The sequence below is a fragment of the Atractosteus spatula genome, chromosome 8 (assembly GCF_055471065.1).
Source record: "Atractosteus spatula isolate fAtrSpa1 chromosome 8, fAtrSpa1.hap1, whole genome shotgun sequence".
NCBI classification, from domain to species: domain Eukaryota; kingdom Metazoa; phylum Chordata; class Actinopteri; order Semionotiformes; family Lepisosteidae; genus Atractosteus; species Atractosteus spatula.
In genome coordinates, this window is record NC_142713.1 from 44,735,773 (window position 1) to 44,761,578 (window position 25,806).

General features: G+C 33.9%; 1 protein-coding gene across 1 annotated transcript in view; it reads right to left on the minus strand.

The window, feature by feature from the left end:
- The window catches only part of grm8a (glutamate receptor, metabotropic 8a), a 253,084-nt gene that overhangs the window by 88,398 nt on the left and 138,880 nt on the right, over nt 1-25,806 (minus strand). The window contains exons 4-6 of the mRNA XM_088923627.1: nt 3,473-3,608; nt 1,575-1,729; nt 892-1,029 (exon numbers count right to left, since the gene is read on the minus strand). Coding sequence (XP_088779753.1) covers nt 892-1,029; nt 1,575-1,729; nt 3,473-3,608 — 429 coding nt within the window. The remainder of the gene's footprint in view (nt 1-891; nt 1,030-1,574; nt 1,730-3,472; nt 3,609-25,806) is intronic.

The window sequence follows — 25,806 nt, forward strand, 5'->3', positions numbered from 1 at the left end:
AAATTGTTAGTTGTTTGTCAGCAGCAGCAATTCATATACAGTATTGCATACTGTATTTATAACCAAACCCTTCACTTGAAACCATTATGGGTTGTGCCTTTGTCATATTAAAGTCCATCTGACTTATACAAGCAAAACCTCAGAATTTGATACTCCTAAGTCCAAAATTCTCAAATCCTGTAAAAATAATATGAAAACTTACAAAACTGGAGAAAATTCAGTAATTGTTAAGCACATTAACAATTTTAATGTACCTTGAAATATAATTCATACAGTACCTCTTAAAAACAGACAACAGCCTTCAGATAAAGTTCACATAATAAAGCAGTATAAATTGTATATTTCATACAAATTGTAACTCTGTAGGTCTTACTTTCATGTGGTGGTCAGTTGACAGAGATAAGTAATTTTTAGAAACACCTATGTCATAACCATTTGGACCTTATCGTTCTGGTACAGAAACCATTCTGTCATCATACTACAGTGCAGCTAGCTTTACAGATATACAGTATTCATCAACTGGCTCACTTTCCCAGTGAAATTGTGCTTCCTTTTCCTTTTGTCAAAAATGTCAAGCTTTGCCTGTCCAACAGACCTATGATTCAGTCAGAGATGTGACCCATTTCTTTCTACACACTATTTCACAACACTTTCCTGGCTTTTAATAATGCTTTTTCAGTCACATTAATTTTTTTATCTTCACCAGAAAATCTCCAGATTAACAGAATAAAATAAGTTATTGAAACTTTTCCCATCCAGCTCTTCAGAATTTCTTTGAGTTTACAATCTATAAGTGTTATTATTTCTATTCCTTTCTCTTGTTAATATTTTCACATTGATAACTGTTCGTGAGCACATTACTGTCTCTCATAAAATTTCAATATACTGTACCTGTGCATTTCTTCAAACTCCCAAGTTTCTTTGCATGTGATCCTAATTTGCACTCAAAATTTTCTTCCCAGAATTCTGCAAACCACACATTTCTTCTGTTGTTAGCCAGGGATCGGCTCCTAAAATATCTATCAAATCCTGCAATGGACAAAAAGGAAGAAAGGGTGAAACACTGAAGAAAATTCAGTTTGTAAAATTAAGCTCAATTACAAATATTGCTATGGTCAGTGTCAGGATTTTTTAATTGAAAATATTCATCATCTTTTCATTTATCTCAACAGTTTCCTATTGCACAAAAATAGCTGTTCAAGTATGCAATTATCTAAACTGTTCAATAGAAAAAAGCTTTTAAAAACATTATCTTGTAATCCCTATTCATCCACTTGGCATGCGACTGAACAAAATACATCAACTATAACAAGCATGGCAGCACTCTGAGTCATATATGGGAATGCATAACGAGTTTCCACTTTTGCTTTTAGAGCTTGAGGGAATGCAGTGTAAATAAATGAATGCGGTTTGTTACCAATTCCCTTCAACACTGATCTTTTAACCTCCTAGGGAAAAAAATGTAAGCATTTTCTGCTGAACCTGGTTTGCCTGTTTGAATACCAATCAGGATGCAATAAAGCGAGCCCCAAAGATCACTCTAAAGACTTGGTACATTTCTCACTGTTCCCTACCATCAACAGAAGCTCTTTTGGGTAAGATTGTGACAGCCCCTTCAGCCACCTTTTCTTGTTGTACAACTGGAGCAATTTTGGAGCCCCAGCTATCAGAACCAACCCAGAGGAAATGGCCAGTCTGATTGTTCCTTTTGGCTGCATTCAGCACCCTTCTGCAAACAAAAATAAAAATAAAATATTCATTAGTCTTCTTCAGCAGCATCTTCAAGCTGATTATTGCATGCTGCACTGCAGGGATCCAAATTCTTTTACAATCACAGGAACATTTAATAGACCATATAATGAGCTCTGTTTGTGAGGAGAAATATCTATTAAAGTGTTTTAACATCAGTGTTTTTGGAAGATACAGTCACATATTCCAACTTAAAGTTAACGTAACAAATATACATGATAAGATATGTGTTTGTTATGGTACATATTCTTGTAAATTGATATTTTCCACATTATTAACATTACTTTTTAATTGAATTATAAAGCTAGCTAAGCTAGAAAGGGGCATTTTAAAGATCTATCAAATCAAAAATCCAATGTAAAGAACAGTATAATCAATTCTTTACATTTATATAGTACCTTCAGACCTCTACCACGTGGAACACTAAGAGGTCATAAAAACCATCATGTACAATCTCCTTTATGATGATATGTGTGCACAATCTCACTAATGGTTCCATTACAAAGCCCTCTGTAGTACAAACAGCAGTCAAACAACAGGGTATCGCTGCTACAACTCTGTTTTCAATATTCCCGAGCACCATATTCCATTTGACAACAGACAAGCACCCTGTTGAACTGTAGTTCATTTACAAAATGGACAATAAATTATTCTCCAGTCTAAAACTAAAATGGCCCCAACTTCAGTCATCAAGATCCTGTACACTGTTGATGTGCCTTGACAGAAATGGATCCTAAGACAATTGTCAACATATTAACTGAGACATATGGCTTAGACTTTAGACTTAGATCGAACATTTACTAGACCAGAATTCACCATCAGCAGGCTCATAATGCATATGCCTAAGCTCCATCAATTTTGATTCAAATATGAAGAAAGACACACCAACATCAGTGTTTGTAGTTACTACAGACCTCCATTAGTAGTGGTAATTGATGGGAAAATGCCTGCATTGCACTACACTGATTGAGCTTTGGGACCAAACATGCTCATCCTATTGTGACAAAGTTCTAGCAGGATGGTATTTCATCCCCATTGCACATTTGAATGATGACAAATTTGTTCAATAGAATGTCAGTGAGCCTGCTACAAAGTGTTTTATAGGATCACTTTATTAGCCATATACAATTTCTTGCATTAGGAATTTGACCCTCTGCAGTCATAGCACAGGGTCAGCCGTTGTACAGCACCCCTGGAGCAGTGGGGGTGAAGGGCCTTGCTCAGGAGTCCAATGGAGTAGAATTCCTCTGCCAACCATGGGATTTGAACCGGCAATCTTCCAACCACAGGTGCAGGTGCAAATCCTTAGCCACAGGGCCACCGCTCCACCCCGTTTTGTCATCTTCTTGATAATAACTTTTGTGACCCTGTTGCAATTATAAGTTCTACAATTCTTTTGATGCTCCGTATATACAATATTCACATATGTACATACATACTTTAGCTGTTATCACTGTTATTTGGTATTGTACACATCGGCAGCTTCCTATGATCTATCAATTATTAAAATGTGTCCTGATACCTGCATGTGATGTTCTGCATTTTTCTACATTCATCGTTATCTTCTAGGTGCATTCATTACATCCACTTTGTGTATATACTGTTTTATTTTTTATTATTTCATTTTGCCCTGCACAGCCTTTTTTGTTTACATCCAGCTTTTAATTGCCTAATTTTTGTTTTGTTAATTTATGTTGTCATATGTGTTGTTTAAATAACATACCTGATGTCATCTTCATTTGCAAACATGATCACAGCACGAGCATTTGAGGTTTCCAACAAGCGCAGGATGATCTTGTCAAATTCTCCAGGTTTTGGCTCTCGAGGGATTTTAAGGGATTGTGCAATACAAACACCACCTGTAAGAGAAACCCATAACCACTCAGAATCTAATATACTGTATAATACACTAGAAACCTTGGGAACATATTTTAGTTTTTACTAGTTTACAGTATATACATGACACTTTCATCCCACACACTCACACCAGGGCCAATTTTCCCAGAAGTTCATTAACCACGCAAACACATGGAGCACATACTCCACGCTGACAGCACCTGAGGAATTAAACCCAGGGCCCCAGTGCTGTGAGGCAGCAATTCTAACCACTGTGTCACCATGCCATCTATATACTGTAGATATTAATTCTAAATTTTAAAATATTTCAATTTTGGATACTAAACAAATATAAGGAAAACATTTCATAGTTAAGCATTGCCTTCACAGGGCCAATCAAAATCTCTTTACAATTTTGTTTTGTTAGCACTCCATTTGACAGAAGTAGATGAGAAAACATGATATTTCAGTGTAGGACATCATTTGTTTTCAAGTAACACAAACAGAATTTACAATATTTAAGAAACGCAATTAGATGAGCAATACTTGAACAGACCTAAACAGAATGTTCTAAAATATTGAATGTGAACCTTCATAGTCTACTTAAATTAATTTGTAAATAATAAAATGTGACATACATTAACTGCTTTTGTGTCCTTTTTTAGATACCACTGTGAATCATTTAATATGTTTAAAAAGTAATGGCAAAATTCACAAATAAGAGTTACTTTTTTGTGTGTTTGCATTTTGCCTTCTATAAATCGTGTGTACTTTTTTTGGAATCTTGGCTTTTATCTCTGAAGAAATAACATTATGAGGGTTCGTAAGTGGTCACGGTAAGACATACCGAAGAACATGATTTATGGATGAATGGACATCTCTGAAGACGATTCCCCAGACAGAGGTGTATTAGTTAAATTTGTTGTGACATCTGTCCCAGGCCCTAGAGGCAGCACCTACTGTACTAAGTCACTGTTAAGTTTTTAACGTTAACACCATAAATTTGGATAGATACCATGATCAATAAATGCATTCTAATGGTTTTTATAAATGAAAAACAGCTAAAAAACAAGGTCTGTTAAACTCCTATAAAACTATAAAAGTCTTCTTGATATTGCCACGGTGTATATTTCTATATTTTGCATATGTTATTACAAATTGCAAAAGTACTTAAATACTTTCATAAAGACAGATTGTCTACTTTTAAAACAAACTGTAATTTCAATAATTGAATTGTGCAATTATTACAGGAATAGCATACACTATGTATCTGTAGGGCAATTTTATATCAACTTATATAAACTCTTACAATACTAGTACTACTACTAAGTTATGGTTATTACAGCAGTTTTCTACCCATGTAGATTTTGTAGAGAAATTAAAATTTCTCACATAAGTTCCATTTGCCCGATCTTATAAATTATACTATTTTTTTCTCAATATTGCCAGTTGATTAATAGAAATGTTGAACCTTATTCATGGAAGTTTTATGAAGTTTCATTTCCCAGGTATAACATTTTATTCAATTATAGAATTTGTATTCCACTGGGGAGTATAATTCCAAATATTCCAAACCGTACTGATCTGCACATTGTACAGGAGCAAAATGCAGTTTTGTAGTGGATTAACCAATATAATTTTTAATTCAATTGAGTGATATTTTCTGAAACAAAAACATCACATAAAAAACATTAATGAGTTGATCTAACTCAGTCTCAGCAGAGAATAGTATATTTTTTTAATTAAATGTCCTTCTAATGAAACACAGAATATCAGATCTTCCATGATGCACATCGTATTGCAAAACATATGATAAAAGGAGAGTTCAATAGCTTTGTGACAGTGTAATTTTATTTGTAGAAACAAGCATAATCTGAAATATGTGTAACATATCCAGCCTGCATTAGACAGCAAGAGGTTCTCAAAAGACTAATTAGCTTCTTAATGTTTCACAATTACATTTTTTCCAAGTTTCCATTTAATTTAAATGCAGAACTGAAACACTAATATCAGCCAGAGAGAAATTACACTTTGCTTACAAAGATAGCAGTAACAATAAATAAATGAAAGGCTACACTAGCTTGTATATATTGACTAAGTGGCTTTGGGAATAGAATCCCTAAACAACAAGCACATTATTAACATCTCAGAAGTCAGGCATGCTTATAAGTCTTGTATTAGAGCTTTGTTACACCAACATAAATTTAAACTACCCATCAGATTTCAGCTAAAACCCATCTTACTTAAAGGTCTTTGCTATAGCGCTCTGCGGTTCAAACTTCCAACTCTTCTGCAACATATAAATAGAGATATTTAACAACAAATGATTGATTTTGAAATTGAACAGCATTATTTCAACCCTTTCTGTGTACCAATTTCACAAACCTCCCTCTGATTCTTACATACTGTACAGCACTGAGTGAAACCTCTGCTTGGGTTGTTAGCTGTTGATAGGACAACCCTTCATTAGTTAAAACCTTGATTTCATATTAAATTTCCTTCCCATGAGCCATATTGTTCACAAATTCAAAACTCAACAACGTTATCATTGCCTATTCTTATGTCAGCCAATGACTTTGTGACTTGACAGTATAATACCTTTTAACATATAAATTTTACAGAAAAGTTATTAATTTATCATGTACATACTGCTTAATATTTCATCTTAGAATCATATTTACTGTATATTGTAGACAACAAAATCTTAGGTCATTGCTACTTGACATTGCTACTTAACTAAATGTTAAATGTTACAATAACTTGTTATAACCTTCCATCCATGTAATCTCATTAGTGTTCTACAAAAAAAGAAACGTATTGTAAAAATAAAAGTTTAATGTTGTGTTACAATAGTGCCTAAGGTTTAGTCCTACATGCCTTTGTTGCTCTATGGCCTGAAACAGAACTACCCTCTATCACTCTCATTGGAGATTTGCTGTTAACAATTAATTACTTTTGAAAGATGAGCTCCCCCTAAAGAATAGAACATCCAGTGAAAAGATCCTTTTAAACATTTTTGTCATCCTGGAAATTCATTTTCATAAAATTTAAAAAGACAAACCTTAAGCTTAACATAAAGAAATGCTTCAAATCGGAAACATGTGATAAAATTCTACAGTATGATATAATGTCTTAAAATAAAGCCAGCAAAGTAAGAAACTGTGAGATAACTGACAGAAACAGGATCCTTGAAAGAAAGTGTGTCTGGGCTGTTTGACCTCTATGTGGTTGGGAGACATCATCGATAGTTTTGATCAATCTCTTTTGGCTTCTTTCAGTGCTACAGTAACCAAATAGGGGTATCACGTGTTGGAGTGATAAAAAAAAGGCACTCAACTAGTCTTGAAGGTCACACAGCAGCTTTTATTAAAAAAGGAAGAATGCATGATTGGGCAGCTTTTCTTCTTTCTGTGGGATTAGCTAGCCCATCCTCTGCTCATGCATTTCAATAAACACAGCCCAGTGCTGGATCTGTTAATATACATGATGATACATTTTATCTTTTTCAATTGTTTTTTTTTTTAAGTACAAATCTAAATCTTGCACAGGATAGTGCATTTAGTAGTGCCTAAGTGCAAACAGATTAAAAATTAGCACCAGATGTTATCATTCTAGGTGAAATCTTACCAGTTGTACTGTGTGTAGTTTGAAGAGCAAAGATATTAAGAAATGCTATAGCCATGTGAATCATAATTATGATGTACTGCAATGAAGAAAGAAAATATAATTAAATATCCTCTTTAAATCAGGGCCATTCTATCTGATTATTACAATGTCATAAAATAAATCATCAAAGAAGGATATGTACATTAAATTGTATTTATAAAATCTATGCATCGATACAAATTTAAAAGAATAAGTTTATTGACTTTAATGTCTTTTTTGTCCTATACAGTATTTAATTATTTAGTTGCTTCAGATGGTGTTTATTCAGTTCAAGTTCTCTTTGTTTATTTCTGTAAAATAATTGGTTGACAGTTACTTACCTTTTTGTTTAGATATACTCATCTTTCTGAAAAGGCTAGTTTTCATGTGAGAAATACTCATCTTTGAGACTGGGCTAGTGTTCATGGGAGAAATACTATTTTTTCAGAGTAGGTTAGCACTCAAGGCAGGAAAACACATTTTCAGAGCAGTCTAGCATTTGTGAGACAAATACTTATCTTTTAAAGTGGGCTAGGGTTTGTGGAAGAAATGCTCGTTTTTGAGAGCAGGCTAGCATTTGTGGGACAAATACTCATCTTTGAGATATAACTAGCATTTTTGGGAGAAATATGCAGCTTTTTAGAGTTTTCTACCATTTTTGGGAGAAATACATGTCTATAGGATAGGGCTAGCCTTCATTGGAGCACAGCAAATGTGATATTGGTACAGTGAGCCAATGAAACAGCATCTAATAAAATACTGCAAATGTTGTGAAGTACCTGATGTTTTTTTGAGTTATTGTATGCATTTTATATATTTGTACATTCCACAGGCAATGAGTACCACAGAAAATTGATAATATAGGTTTAGCAAGTGATCTTATGAAATGTGAAGATATATACCAAGATGTTATAGTTATTATTTAGCATGAAACAAAATTTCATTGTATTTTAAATCCTTGTTGATTTAAATAATTTTCACAGATGGGCTCATAACATAAAATGGGGGAAAAAAGTAAAATTGCTTTTAAAAGTAAATATTGTAGCACACATTTTGAAAGTTATTCAGCTTGACTTTATATTTGCAGTCTTCCATTTTACTGTACCCATAGGCAGATAGTCAAAACAATTACCATAGCAGGTACTATTTAAAATTTCTATTTTAAATATCTATTTATATTTTTATTGCATTTCAAATGCAAAAACACTGAACTGATACTTTTAGAAACAGAAGTTCTTGGTTTAATCTAAGAGTATACTGTATAGACTGCATGGTAAAAAATTAAAAGCGTCTGAGCTCCCAAAAGGTTGAAATCTCAAAAGGTACACAACATTTAGCCACACCAATACAAATATCCTGAAAAAAGTAATAAGCTCATCATCTAATCCTCACTATACAATATACTGTATTAAATGAAGGATAATTGTGTTCATTCATAAACAGAGGTGTTGGAAGATAAAAGTGAAGATTAATAAACTCTCATTTAACATAGAAAATGTCAAAAGAACTCTTGCTAAAATGATATATTATTTCTTATACATAATTTATATTAGTAAATAGTTACATAAGTAAGCCATAAATGCACATATTTTTTTTTTCTGGTATATACTAGCATAACAATGATAAGCACCACGTCACAGCACTTGTATTCTTTCAAATAATCTGATGCAGGACTGCACTACTCCGTAAAACACCAGGAGGCACAGTGAATCCTTAAATCGCTGCAGCTGCATGTGATTGCCAGACCAATCATTACCATTTTAAATATTTATTAACTCATTAAGGAAAGTCTGATTACCTTTCCTGAGCTAATCATACTGTATGCATACTGTACTAGTGACAAAAAATTTAATTAAATACCATGATTAAACACAACTCCAAATAAGATACTGTACGTTACAATACTTTATGACACTAACAAAATTATTGTTTTTTTTACATACAGTATATACAGTAGAATTATTAATAACTGAGTATAAATTGTAATTAAAAAATTGATAATTATAAAACAAAAAAGAGGCCAAATTTAAATACATTTTGAGTAGTGTGTTGAATGACTTTGTTGGTCACATACTGTACATTGTATTGTATTGTATCTGACACTACTGTAGTATAAAGGGGTTTTCTTTAATCAAAGAAAGGTTGAATCCAATACTCACACAAGATACACATAGTAATGGTAAACTATTTTGAGTTTGTGGTATTCTGCTTTATATGGTCATATGCTGGTATTTTGCATAAAATACCTACTGAATAGTAATTCTCAGACAAGAACCGTTGTAAACCACTGTTACACAGTATTCTAGCCTGTACGTAATTACAGTAACTAAGGTTACTAAAATGCAATTTGGTAGTAGATATTTAAATAAAAGTTATGAAAAATCACCATTAAACAGGTTTCATAAAAAGTTACCAAATGAAAAAATTCAGTACAATAGATTATTTGATTGCTTGGTGAGGGATCATTGGGTGATTGAGGGTAATCATTGGATGATTTCAGTTTTGCTAATTATGCAAACTGAATGGAAGAAACATGAAAAGGCATTTAATGCTGGACCTGCAGGACAGCGTGACTGAAAGGCAGATTCCCAAGTCTGTGTGAAACAACAGGTAATTACTGCTAAATATTTTTTTATTAAAATTAATCAGATATCTATATATATATATTGCATGGAATAAACTGGGTGTAACAAGCCACCAGAATATCCTTATTTGGGGTACAGCACACACACTCATACCAAGGAACAAGGAACTGGGAGGGAGAAAGGCTCATTTTTTAATTCAGGCTGCAACTTGGCTGAGTCTTGATAGCCTATATTACACATCCATCTCAGAACTAGTGCTGGGCATTTCACTTATTTTAGTTTTTCAAAGAAAATGATGTGTCCCTGCCTAACGTAAACATGCAAAAGGATAGAATGAGAAACTTAAATTACTTCTTCAGTACTACAGTATGTAGTGCTAGTACTATGACATGCTAGTTAAATCTTTAAAAAATTAAGGCTAAACTTAAGGCAACTGATGTGGTTACACTAAGGTAATTGGTGAAGACCAGTTTACAGTAAGTTTACTATTCACACAAACACACAGAAAATTTAGTTATTCAAATGCAAAACATCTACCCCACCCACTCCACCCCTACAGTCAGACTGATGCATTGTATGCTTTGTTATCCTCATATCCAGTATTTAGGAGCTACACTAATTATCCAGAATGTTACTAATGTTAAAGTTCCTTGTAGACAGTCAAGTGATTACCCCAAAATAAGGTGCTATATTTTGTTGTTTCCTTGAGTTGAAAGGCTCTTTGTCTTTTCCAATTGTACAACTGCCATTTAGCAAATCAAAACCTTTAAGATTAGAATAACAGTTCTTTCTTCCATTCTATGCTTGAAGCTTCAAAATATTTTAAAATGAAGTGCTCACAAGTCACATGACCTTCAAGCCAGCCAATCCAAAAGACTTCAAAAGATTTTTTTGCTTTATGTACTTCAGGCACTACTGAAACACAACTTTTTCCCATCCTTCATTACTCAACTGGGAAGAAGAACATTGGTGAAATCTTAAAAGTGCATTTCTCTATGCCCAGAGCCAGAGGATACAGTACTGTATGTCCAGAGGATAATAAATCCAGTCATAAATGCTTCTGAAGTCTCCTAGGACATATGTACCACTGCTGCCTATGCTGCAGTTGGGTCTTTAAACCCTACTGCCTTCTCTGACTACATTTTATACAGAGACAAGATTTCTTTTTTAACTGACTGTAACTATACTAATTTGTTTTTACTTTTATATGCTTTTGGAGCTTGCTTTCATCCAACAGTGGTGCATCAAAGATTCCCTAACGGTATCTATCAGTACCTAACTGGCTAATTTAGTTTTCTGTAAGCCATGTAAATTGGCTAATGTAACATGGCAATTTGTGACCATGCCAAGCAACATGCCATTCAAGAGTAGTTCTTTTTCATTAATGAAACAAATAAGGCAAGACTACTTATACAAAACACAAGTAAGTTATCTTACATGCTAATCATGAACTGGAATTTGCCTTAGATCAGTGGTGCTCAGTTCCAGTCTTTGGCTGATGTGGATGTAGAGTTCTCAACATCCCAGCTGATCTAATTATTGGCTAAGCTGAACCAGTTGAACAGTACTCCTGACACCTATGTACTTCTGATTAAAGGAACCTACAGTATTAAAACATGCAACTCTTTAGCAGGGCCTTAGATTAATAGACTGTGATTTTTTTTATATTTGCTTTCTCTAAGTTTATCTTTCACAATCTAAATGATTTGTAAAAGGTTAAAATATGTGACTACTTCCCACTTCTCATAATTTAAGGTATACAGTATGTTCCTTGAAGGGGCGGATAGATGTCATACTTTTTGACACCTACTTGTCTACCCATCTAACCTACCCATTGAAATAAAAGGATACAGTATACAGTATCTGTGTTCTGCACTCTTATTGTTTCTCATCAGGTACAGTTCTGCTAAGCCTCATCATTTATATTAGAACTGTCAGCATGGAACAAAGACCTGTTTTCTGAGAGATATTCCCATAGTATTAGATCAAAATGCCTTGCTTCTGTGATGCTTTTCACAATACTTTCAATAGCTGTTTATATGGATCCGTAATTCCTTGTGATACTCTTCTGTATCTGTACAATGGTACAGGTATATCTAAACTTCAAAAACAAAGTGTTTATTTTTTTCTGTTATGTCTATTATTCTATTTAATGTTAATGTAATAAAAACAAAAACACAGTCTAAAAGACAGCTTACTGAAACTTGTAAGATAGCCATTCTAAAATCACTTACTGTACATGCATGTTTATAGCAAAATAATTATATTCCCATAGTACTATTACCACATAAATCTTCACGCAAAGCCATTTAATATAATAAAAATCTGCTAAACTATATTTCATGAAGTTACTGTACATCATATTGCCTTTGCAGATTGCATAAGACTACCACGTCAAGTCCTTAATGGGATCCATATATAAATATATAATATAACAAAATAATATAGTATTAAGTTCTACATCTTGCCAATCAGTTATAATGTTATTCTTAATTCATTTTGATCATGTTTAATATGTATGCACTGCCTCTGAAGAAGAGATCCTGTTGTGATCCATGGAATCTGATTCAGAGCAAAAACTTAAAAATGTTGGACTGAAATGTCAAAGGTTAGGCAGTGGTGTATGAGTTCAAAATGTCGAAACAATGAGTACAGCTGTTACCCATTGGTAATCTGGGGGAATAACACAGATTATTCACAATTAATTAATTGAGGTACCCTCCATCCCCTTATTTATCTCTATAATCTTAAAATGTTGGTAGCTGAAAACAAAATATAACAAAATGTCCTGTTTGGGGTTAGCAGTGAGATGAGCAATTGATATCTCTAGTACATTAGCTCACTCAAAGAAAATAAATGAATCTGCTGGGGTATCATCTGTAATGATTTTGCTGCTTTTATTTCTAGAAGGGATCTAAGCCTCAGGACTTCAACTCATACAGTATATGCTACTTATAGAGTTGGTAATATTTGGTGGAGCTACAAAGATTTGCTGGAAGCTATATTCATTACAAAAGGTTCAAGTACTTGACTTTTCAAATATGGTTCATGGTGTAAAACATATTGCACAGCTGAAAGTACTAGGTTAATACGTTCATCTGTGCTGTACATGGTACTTTGATAATGAGAATATACAGGTTACAGGGGTAATAGAGACTATAATTATTTTGAAACTTGGTCCTTTCAATTTTCCAAACGATTCTTTATATAAAGCAAGATTAACACATTTTTCATGTCATTTACTGTATGTTTTTCAGTGGTGACATTGCATTTATTAGTAATGCTGCTACTACTATCAACATAATACTGTACACAATGCAATAAGGCATTTATTAACACCTATATAAAAATGCAGGCATTTAATACAACATTTTGAGATCTATTTGTTTTTAAAAAGAAAACAATGTCCTAACTTCTGCACAAACTGTAAGTATAATGCTGATCATTATGTTTCTTTTATAAGACTGTTTGCAGAGAAAATACCACAGGTTAATCATAATGGATGTGTTGTGTACCCTAGATGTTTGCACCTGAATGTGATGCTTTTGTCATTTACCTATTTAAAAACCTGCTCTCTCACTTAGCTAGGTTAGTGAGAGTGAAGGTCCACAAACATCTGCATTTAGGTTTTATTAATTGGTACCTTCATTTTTCAGACAAAATATTCAGTGTTTGGAAATGTGCTTCCACAGCTCCAGTGATAGTAAAAAGCTTGATTGAAATACAGATGGGCATCTTCCACATACAGTACATAAATTAAAGAGACTGAATTTGTTTTCTAATACAGTAACAAGTACACCAGGAATACTCAAGCTGAGGGCCATTCAATCCATTTCACTGTAGTACTTCAATGTAACCAGCTCTTTTATTGCTAGATTGATCCTTCTATTTATTAACTTAATAATTAAGGAGCTGGCTATAGCAAAATTGTTCAATGGAGGTGATAGGAAGGGTCAAAGTTGAGCAGCACCGCTCAGTAAAAAAATGTAAAACTTGCCATAAAATACTTTGTTGAATTTTGAGCTGTTGCAGGTCCTTAAAATAGCCTTTTGTGAAAGGAAGAAAAGCTGCCATTGAAAATAGCTAGAGAAATATTTAGTCACATTACAGTATTTCCAAAAGCATAGCTTATAATAGCATTGTGTGCTATAATCCATCCAAAACCTCTTATGTAATTAGTGTGAATACGAGAGATATCACAGGTTTTTTGCCTTCAGATTCAAATTCTTTTTAAAATATATTTTTTGAAACAAAAAAAAGGTGGGAATGAAAATATCAACAGCGAACAAGAAATAACCCCATACTGACAGGTGAGAACAAAACAGTACAAGATAATTCCTTCAAGGCAGAACAATCAGTCAGTACTTTACTTGTTTGATCCTCAAGGTGGACTAAGACTGGGGCCTAGTGGATTTAAACCTTAAGTATTAAAGTGAAGGCATTACCCCCTAACTAGGGCATTGATGTCTGAGTGACACTTGAAGGAAAAACTAAGAAGAAATGTAAGAAACTTGCCAAAGATCCAGTAGAGAGTGATGCCACCTAGAATGATATGAAAAAAACTGCAGCAAACAAAAAGAAACTTCTCTTATGTAGATCCCTCAGTAATCTGACAATGCAATATTTGCCCTTTATTCAGTAAAACAACTATAAACTAAGAACAAAAACCTAATAACTGCATGTAAAAGTATTCTTGACTTCTATAGCACAGGACGTAGCTCATTCCCAAACATGGTCTTTTGCGTTGTGTGTTTTTAGTAATGATGTTGTGCAAGAGTGGTACATTGGCACAGCAACACAACAACAACATCACTTTATTAGCCCTATACAATTTATTGCATTAGGAATTTGTCTTCTCGCATACCCCAGCTTGCTCTCCATGAGACACAGACAGGGAGAGAAGCTTGGGGTCAGAGAGCAGGGTCAGCCATTGTACAGCACCCCTGGACCAGTTGGGGTTAAAGGCCTTGCTCAGGGGATTTGAACTAGCAACCTTCCAGCCACAGGCGCAGATCCTTAGCCACAGAGCCACCGCTCGGCCCCAGTGGTGGGCAGCACGGTGATGCAGTAGTTAGTATTGCTGCTTCTCAGCCAGCTGGAGCCCTGGGTTCAATTCCTGAAGTGCTATTTGTGTGGTTTCATCCAGGTACTCCACTTTCCTCCTACAGTCCAAAGACTTGATGGTAGGTAAATTAGCATCTATAAAATTAGTCTTGGTCTGAGTACTGTATATCTATGTCTGTGTCTGTGTGTGTCCTGCAATGGACTAGTGTCCCATCCAGGAAGTACCTTGTGCCTGCTGGGTAAGGCTCCAGCTTATCTTGCATCCTTGGATAAAAGGGATTAGATGGATGGATATTAGGCAGTTTTTTGTCACCTGATGTACATGTGCTGTTTGGTGAATGACAAGTAATTTACAATATGCTTGTAAATCTGTCATGTATTCAAATGATATTCTATTGATTGTCTTGTAAATTCCCCACCATGAAGAGAAAAGGCCTGTTTTCAGTTATCAGAAATATTCAAGTGAGTCCTGTTTCTGTCTTCCTCTTACATGTTTATCATTAATATAGTGTTTTGTATTCCATAAGCACATGGCTAAAGTCACCAGCAGGAATAACAAAAAAAAAGATTAAGTAAGGGAAAACATACTTAAGCATTTCGCAAGATTTGCCATGAGATTTGTTTTCTTAATTATGTCTTATCTTAATTACTTTTTGTTTCTGCCTGTTTGCTTTTTATTAAGGGACTCTGCAAGCACATTTTATTTTCAGGTTCAATTTTATTAGTTGAAAGAAAAATGCATTTTTTAAAGATGTATATATTGGTACTCAATATTTACTATAAAGGGTCCTAATAATTTATTGACTGTGATATACAGTATTTATATCATACTTATATGACAAGAATAGCAATTCTGTTTACTAAGCACTCTTCCTCCCACCAGTTGGCAACAGTTTCTGACAAATTATTTAAGACAAAGGATATGATTTATTTTCTGCAGCTCTATAGATGGTAATTTATATATTGACACCCTTGTTAAATTGTTTGAACTAGAACTGTAAAACATTTTTAAAATGCACTCTGAAACCTGTATACACCTTCCTAACACTCTTCCTCCTTAAGAAATTTTAGAACTATATTTTGCTACAATGGAGGGATTTCATTGAAAACAACCTTTTACAACCATAAGTAATGTGACAGTAAATAAAAATGATGACTCCTCTTCTAAAGAATTACTGTATAATCTTCATGTTTAGAATACAAAATGAGCCCACAAAATATAATTAGATATGGTATTACGTGGTGAATTAGTTCTGATTCCCCACCTATGCGTATTTGAATTTGAAAGTAATTTTCTTCTTTTTGTGAAGAACATGCGCTGGATTTTCTAAATAGCAGATGACTATGTCATAAATATGGGTTTAGCACTTACATTACAGTAGATTTTTGAAGACGGAGGATTTGGACCAATAAGTTAAAAATTTATAAAACTTTTTATTTACAAAGTTTTGTATTGTTGTTAGCTATAAAAGCTTTCAACTGAGCACCCATCTGCTGGCAGAAAGAGAAAAAGGTCTCCATTTACAGTAAATGCCATTTATTTTGTAATATCTCCTGATTTGTAAAAAAAAAAAACAGGTTTGAAAGCTTCTCCTTGGCTTTTTTTCATTGTCTAAAATTAGTATTTTATTGGAAAGGCCATAGTGAAAAAATAATGTACATATAAAATAAAGCAAGAAAAAGCAAATTTATATGCAACAATATGAACGTACATTAAAACCCAATAATATAATACTGTAGGTAACACATTAGTACAATCCCTGGTTTCATATCTCAAACATGAAAAGCAAATGCTTTTCGTTTGTGTTTAAAAAAGTGCAATAAACCACGGTGATCCCTGTTCACTTGTTAATTGGTCCTCACAGGAGTTCTTAAAGTTTTAAAGGTTAAAGAACTCCAATTCCCACCAATCTCAGGTTCACCAAGGTATAAGGACAGGCCATTAAACCATTAGTTCCCAGAACTCCTCATGCAAATTTCCTCTACTATCACCATTGCCACCAGTAATGCTGCAACTCCTTTGGCTTATCGGAGAGGCATTTTAATAACATCATCTATACAGCAAGGTACCATAGTTGTCACTCAAGTCAACAGGTTAAAGCTTAACATCAATAAATCGAAATTGCCCTACTGGGGATTGCCAGCATCTTTAACATAAAATAACATGGTGAGTAATATTATTCCATTTATCATGAGTAAAATCTTGCTACGTGTTTATACAGACAAAATCCACTCTAAAAATATACAGACAAAAATCACACTGAAATATCTTTGAGAATATGAGAAGTTAGTTTCAAACTTAAAGAACCCTTTTATTTGAGAATAAATCTACTACTGTATTTCTGAAATGCTTAATTTAGTGAAGAGTTGTTAGCGGAAGGTCTGGATGAAACAATGGATTAAATAATTTTACATTTAAGACACATCACCATTATAGGACTAGTATTCATCCCATTCAAGGCAACTTATGGAATTCGTTTCTTTTGTTTTGTAGCCTCTAAATGTTTGTCTTAATCAGTTTTATAATTTCCAGACCTTAAGAGTCATTAACTGCCCATATTTGCACATAAACAAACAACTTGTAATTTAGCCTAAAATCTATACCAATTTCTTTTGCATTTAGAAAAAAAATCTGGAACCGTAATTGACTGGAGATTTTTCATTGTGCCCTGCCTTTCTTAGTCAGCTTAGTCAAAGAGCTTAGAAACAGAGCAAGTCTGGCCAGTCAGTAGATCTGCAGAAATGGAACTTAGAAATACAAAACATTCCTGGTCCTGGAGAGGTACAATCTATAGGTCACCCTTAATATGTTCATTTGTAAGCACTTGAACACTTTCATTTTAATCATTTAAGCAGGTGATTTACTTGATTAAGTACTTTACGGATCATTTGAAATGAAAATACCAATACCCAGTATACCCTGATTTAATTGAACCAATTAATTTAGTGAATTAATCAATGATTTAATGGTAACTCATGCTGTATCTGCTGGATTGTGGCTATGCAGGTCCAAGATTGGCCACCCCTCATCTTCACACTTTTAGATTAAGATAGAAGAGAAAACATCTATACAAAAGAGAAGACATTTATGAAGTTGTTATAAATATGTGGATACTCATATTGAAAAAGGGTCTCTTATGTTTAAGCATAATATTACTCAGGCTCTGGGTGCTTTAAGATACAGTAATACAGTATCTATTAAGATACAGTAATAGAGCTTCAGTATTAGTCAAATATTAGTCAATCCATGCCACCTTGCATCTTGTGCTTCTGGATGGTCTTTTCTTGCTGGGAGTGGATGACTTTCTGATAATGAATGAGTGGACAGTCAGTCCTGAAATGTAGTTTGCACCAGACGTCTGGGAGGAAAATTATACCCTAATCTCATTTACTTCATATCTCCTATGTGTATATACAGTATATCACCTTCTGGATTTTTCTTTCTGCATTTCTTTTACAGCCCTCCCACCACCCCAACCACAACCTCGCAGCAGCTCCATAGCTCATTCCTCATGAAAGTTAGAGGAGGGTTCATCAGCCTCATGCTTACAGTCGGGCTGACATTCTCTCAGCTAATGCATCTATCCCTTTATCACATTCATGAGGATCTAAGTGAACTAAAGTTAAGTAGAAAAATCCACCCCACAGGTCACGGGCATGTGTTGAACAGAGTGTTGTGTTTCTTTCACTTTCTGTTAACAATTTGATGCTTAAAAATGAATAGGTCTTACAAGACAGTAATTTATTAAGACACAAAACACAGAAAAACCCACAGACAACATAAAGTTTCTGAATATGATGGGATCTTATCTTTCCTACTCAATTGCCAAAATGTATCCACTCTAAAAAAGTTATAAATATATACTGTATACTGTATATCTTTATCTTGAAAAGCAACACAGTTTCTATCAAATAATCTTCGTTCAGTAAGCGCAAACTGATGCTAATAGGAGGCATTTGATACCAGTACAACAGTGTATCCAATGAAAAGTTAAATATTTACAAAATATGAAAAGTACTACTCTTTTCTTTAAATTTAGCTTTGTTCCTTAAGTACCCATTAACCAATATGTTTTAGTTTGACAATGAGGAATCCCAAGTGGTAAAAACTGTCTGCAGCAAGGGATATCTATCACTTCCGCCTTCTTGCATCTCTGCTTTCGCTGTGCTATATTTCTAGCCTCTTTATGGTGCTGCTGTTTTAATTAAGTGCTTATAGTTTACATGAGCTGGCTGTTCCGTTCTGGAAAATTCCAATTCCAGTTTGTTCAGCGATCTGGTCTTCACTCAACTGGGGCTATAATCTAGTTTGATAAGCCTTAATAGTCCCTAACTTGTGGGCTGCTTATTTAGTTGGAAACTTCAGCTATAGATATTTGGGGCCAGCAGAGGGCGCTCACCCTGTGGTCCATGTGGGTCCTAATCCCCCAGTATAGGGACGGGGACACTATACTGTAAACAGGAGCTGTCCTTCGGATGAGATGTAAAACTGAGGTCCTGACTCTCTGTGGTCATTAAAAATCCCAGGGCGTTTCTCGAAAAGAGTAGAGGTGTAATCCTGGCTTCCTGGTCAAATTTCCCATTGGCCCTTACCAGTCATGGCCTCCTAATAATCCCCATCTATGAATTGGCTTCATTACTCTGTTCTCCTCCACACTGATAGCTGATGTGTGGTGAGCATTCTGGTGCACTATGGCTGCTGTCGCATCATCCAGGTGGATTCTGCACATTGGTGGTGGTGGAGGGGAGTCCCCATTACCTCTAAAGCACTTTGTCATATACCTATAGCACTTGTCATATACCTGTAATTACACTGCGTCAGAGAGGCTGAGGGGCCATAAAATAATCAATACAAGTATGACAGGTTCCACCAACACATAATATTATAAACAAATGAATTTACTCTATTGCTATGTGATTTGGTTCATCTCTATTCCCCTGAAATAAACCATTAAATCAATTAATAAAAATAATAACAAAACTGTTTAAAACAAAAAACACATCATTAAACTAATGCAATATAATACAAAAACTAATAATTGTATTAAGAAACAGAAAATTTTAGTTACTTGCATTGCTGTATGGCTTCCAATGGAATGGAAAAGAGAAAAGTCATCTATACATTTAACGTTTAGTTATATACAGTATACAGGCGTCTATTTCTGAACATAAGTCATTCCATGAAAATCATTCAAAAGGCAAAAATTTGTAAATTGAAACTCACACGATAATTTTCAAACTTACATTTGTGTAGTACAAAAGCATTACAATGAAAACAGTATTGCTTTTTATGTTAATTGCTGGCAATTAAAGCCTAACTAAGTTAACTTCCTATATGTTAAATAATATTAACATTGCAAGTATTTATGGTATTTCAGTTAATAAACAAAATGTGCTACACAAGCAATACCTGTAACAGATTTCTTTAATAAAACCTTAAATTATTAATATAATAAGTAATTTACTTTATTACTAATTAATAAAGTAAACTAAATTATTTATAACTAAATACTTTTAATGTATTTTTATTTTAATTTATAAAATACATGAATTAAATTTTGAAATACGAATGAAGTTGATGGTTTAGGATGCCGGAACTTATTTTATGCTCTGAAATTTATTCCTCCTCCTACAGTAGAATGCTCACCAACAAAGGAATTTTGTCCATTATAGTGAGAAAATGTTCATGTTTCAGAACATGAGTATAAATTTGCATGCTTCACTTCAGGAAAATTAGTAAATTTCTTCTAACAATGCTTCAATCATAGAGTAAATGTCAATACAGCCATATTAACAAAACCAAAATATTGGACAGCTGGATGTTACGTTTTGTTTTGGGGCCTCCTGAGTGCTGAAACCAGTAAAGTTGTATGTTTTAAGTGCATATTCAGCTATTGTTGGCTTGAGCATGTTATTCTGTAGTTATAACCAGGATCTCCCAAGGTGCAGTGCACAACTGGCTGAGAGTTAAACAGACTTGCACCGAACTAGCACTGTTCACTGTTTAAGTGAACAACGCATCACTACAATACATCACTGTAATACATAATGAATGGTGAGCAGTTAAAACAGTGCTCATGTTCTTGTTCTTTGTGTGCTAGTCCAGACGTTGTAGAGGTGAGACAAGTTGATTAACACCTGGTAATTGCATTTTAAGGGTATAAAATGTGTTAATTCCAAACTTTTGAATTCAAAAATAAGATTCATATTAAGCTTTAAATCTTTCATAAGGGTGATTTTCAGTTATCTACTGTGATTTTTTTGCTATTTTCTGGCAAGTGCTACCTCATTTATATGCTAAATTAGCATGATTTTTAGTAAACATTGTTTAAAGCAATACTATTAGGAAAGTACTATAAATTATGTTCTGATACATACAGTATATGGCTTTCAGCTTCTAAAACGTTCATAATTCAGCAATCTTCTGCTTGGCAACTACTGTACTGTATGTCTTTCTGATAAATAGAGACTTTAATCTGCATTAAAAAATGGTGGATTAATTAAAACAATTAATATAATCTATGATTTTCACAGTCAGACCATTACTATCATTTACAAAAACAAGGACAATTACAGAATGATTAAAGCTAATAGAGAAAAAAAGTTAGGTCATTAATATTATTCTACAATTAAATCATAATTAAAACAGAATTAATGCACAGTAGAAGAAATACAAATTCATATTTTAAGGTAATGTAGAGTCACAGTATTCTATATTTTTTAGATTTCCCAGAACATACATAAAAACATGTAAAATTAATTTGCAGTTTAAGCTGAAAATAATAAGCATAAAAAATAACTAGTGTGTGACTGCATTTTTTATTTTCAGTGATTCCAGGAACTTTTCCTATTTATGTGTAAAAATAAAACGATTGTCATTAAACTATTATTTAATGAAACTATTATTAAACTATTATCAGTTTATTACTGTCAATGTAATGTAACATGTAACATCTTTTCAGATACACTTTTTCTATTTTATTATAATAAAACTACATGGTGAACAGAAGAAATTAAAATTAAAACTGAGCCGATGTTTCATATTTACTGCTGTGATCCTTCTTTGTGCATAATTGAATTAGTCAAAAGTTTTTTGTTTTTTCAGAAGGAAAGGATGTATTTGCATGGGATTGAAAAATGTTTTTAGCTCTAATTTCTTCAGTGTAACTAGATAAATTAGCTAATGGAAATAATCTCTACCTGTTTTCGAGATATATAAACACAAGCTTAAGGTGTAATGTAAATTTCTTCTTTACTTTAACCAATTAACTTAGAGTGACTTTATAATTTTTGTGCAGCAAAGCCACAGTCAAAAAATATCACTGTCATGTTTTGGAAATGGTAAACCCACAGACTGACATTAGGCCAAAAAGTCTGTTATTGGCTGACCTTGAAAGGAGGTTAGGAAAATGGAAGGGTACTGGGAGATTAATGAGACTGAACTGGCAAGAGTAAACAAAATATACAAGTAATCTGTTTCAAGTCTCAGTACAGGTAAGATCACAGAATGGCGGTAAGCATTGCTTATAATACTTTAAATTGCCCAAACAGTAAAAGTGAATAATTCTCTACTTTGTATACAAAGACAGGATAGCATATAATGTGTGTAACAATTTAACACAACTAACATTGTAATTAAAACATGCAGTTTAATTAGATAATTTTTTCCAGCTGTTGAAACTGCCTTAATAGCACAGTCTAAAAAGGAAGAAAACAATACGCATATTATAGAACTGAATGTAATGACTCCTATCTAAACATGAAAAAAAATTGCTGCTCCACCAAGGCACCAACCTATCTAGAGTAATAGAAAAATGCATCTGACTTTGGCTTTAAAAGGAGAACAATGATAAATGTGGATAATTAAAAATGTAATTTACTCATAAAGGTTAGTGCAACCTTTATTAAAGTATGAAGAAACTAAACCTTCAAATTATTAAACTGAAGATCATCCCACAGATTCAAATTGTACATTTTGAATGAATGGATTTAATCACTGTGCTTTGCACTAAATGATTGTTGCCACATTTTAGAAGTGATGTTTATTAGTCTGTCAAATTCTTTACTGACAGAGTTACATGATATTGGTTGGAAAGGCTGGGCCTTGGGCTCTGCGGGCAATAAATTACAAATATTTGGGAAGTCTAAAACTATTATTTTGAGACATTTCTTTGCCTAAATTATTATGTATGCTGTCTATTAAACTGGTTAGAATGTATTTATATACCTACAGTATCATGTCATAGTTTCAGACCATTAGAAGTGTCTAAAATCCCCTCAGATACAGTACATCTTAAATAGGGCTCCTAACAGATTTGATTTGAGATTAAAGTTTTTCTAAAAATCGACATAATGGCCACAGCAAGACCCAGCAAAATACTTTTAAATTATCTATCAACATTATATACCTTAGTGCTGTTTAGCAATGCAAATATCTCATACTTATAATATGTATTATCGAATGTTAACTGTTTTAGATTTATCTTTCTAAAAAATGTCTGGGTTCACAATTGTGTTACACACATTTCATATACCAAATGTTGTGGTGAGATTTCATTTAATTATAACATCAATGCATTAGAGAATGTCCTCACCTGTTGCTGTTCCTTTACAAAGTGGTACTTAGTCAATAGTAATTCAACAATTTTGTCCCTGAATTGGACACATATTGCAGTTGTTTCTGGATTTCAAGAATGCTAAAATTAAAGATCCCCTTATTCCATAATGTCCTTTCTTTTGGTCCTGATAACAATATTTTAATTTAAAATAATGACTTGAGATGCTAACCATGCAGGAGCTAAGGACTGGGGATAAAGTGGTGGTGCTGCCTAAAATTACAGAGAAATGAAAAAATATGCAACTCTTTAATACAGTGACTAATGTAATAGTATGAGCCAGTCATGAGCAATTCACTTTGTCAAGTCAAGACAGATTACATTTTTTCCATAGCAAGATAAAGGATGGAAAAATAAAAATAAAACAAGTAACTGTTGTAACAGACAAATAAGTTCTGGATCCTGAGATGAAGTTTAAACAACTGAGTTTTATTGCATGCAAGGAACAATAAGATCAAAATATTGTTCCAAATACAGGTACAAAACTTCCAGTTTATATAGCACCTTTTGGAAGTTTCTGACGTAGTTCGTTTCCATGGTAATGGGGAGAGGTCACAGTGTCCGGACAGTTCCCAGACTTTGACCACTCTTAATGGTCAGTTTTAGGTTTCCTTCTTTGAGGGGGTTTCTAGCTGGCATCTGGAATCCTTATCAGTTATCCCCTTTTCCTGCCATACTGTAACTCTAAGCCTGGAATGTCTTGTGTCACAAGAAGTCCAGTCCTTGTGCAGAAAGGAATCAGTTAACCTCTTCTTCACATCTTATACTGTATCTTTCTTCATAACTTAGATTTTGTGTATATCAAGAAATCACAATGAGGGCATGTAATAAATGTGTACTCTTTTGGATATTATCAAAAATATTTACAATCAAAAAGTAACAAACATCTCTAACAAATACTTAATTTTACAGCTGTATGTGCCAGAGTTTGCTTTGGGTTATTTGACACCGTTTTTTTGTTTCAATATGATATCAAGAGATTATCCTTGTGTGTGAACACAGTCAATAAATTATAAGATGGTAAGCAAACAGAAAAATTTGAAATTGGATCATGATACAGTGAACATTAAAGCTGCTATTTAAGGGTGTCATTTTGTTCATTTGCTATAACTTAGAAGTGTTTATGGGCTATAGGAACCCTAACGTCTGCACTTAACATACTGTTGTGAAAGAAGCATATGCATCATAATTAGTGTTAAAATGCAAACAGAAACAAGTGGCTGCTAATATAATCTGTCAGCAACCTAAATGTGCAATAATGCCTGTCAGAAAAATGCTTTCTCTAACATGCATGAGAGAGAGATTTAAAATTAGAAATAATTAAACCATGGGGATGAAGTTTGCCAAATTTAAGAATCAGAAAGCCTATTAAATTAAAACACCAGTCTACTATATAAAGCAAGCTTTATGTAAAATGGCTGGGTATAAGATATTATACTCAGAGTCAAAAGAAATGTATTATTTCTAACTGCTAAAAATTCACAAAATAATTATTTGGCAAATGACGAGATCATTTGCACATCGTAAGCACAGATATTTTAGTGAACAGATATCCATCCATCCATTCTCTAAACTCTTTATCCAAAAACGCTTTATCCACATAGAGCTGGTGTCTATCCTGGCAAACAACAGGTGCAAGGCAGGATACACCTTGGATGGGGTACTAGTCCATTGCAGGGCACACACACAGACAGAAATACATAAACACCAGGTACAATTTTCCTAGAAGCTAATTAACCTTCCAGTATGTCTTTGGACAGTGGGAGGAAACCAGAGCACCTGAAGGAAACCCACATGAACATGGGAAGAACAAACAAACTTCACGCAGGTTTTACCCCAGCACTTGAACCCAGGGCTCCAGGACTGTGAGGCATCAATGTTAACCATTACTATACCAAGTCACCCACTTGAACAGAGATGGCACAGGTAAATTCTTTATGATGATCAATGCCTGTCATTAACGGGGCTGATCAACAGTAAGTATACTGTAAAAGCCAATGGTTAGCAGCTTGTGTGGCCACTGCTGGAAACAATACCTGCAGTAAATCTATGATGTATTCTGTGCACCTGGCTGCAGATATTATCATGAAGGATTCTATGCAATTCATCTCACACAGTCTGGACACTGTGGCTATTCACTGGTCTCTGAGATCTGGATCCTACTTGTAATCCCGCCCTATTACATAAATGATCAACGGGACTCTGTCTGGAATATAGGACATCCATTGCGTAGCCTTCACCTTATGAAAAGCTCTTGCTACATGAAGGGCAAGGGCCCTGCTGGAACATTGTCACATCAAGAAAAGTGCACG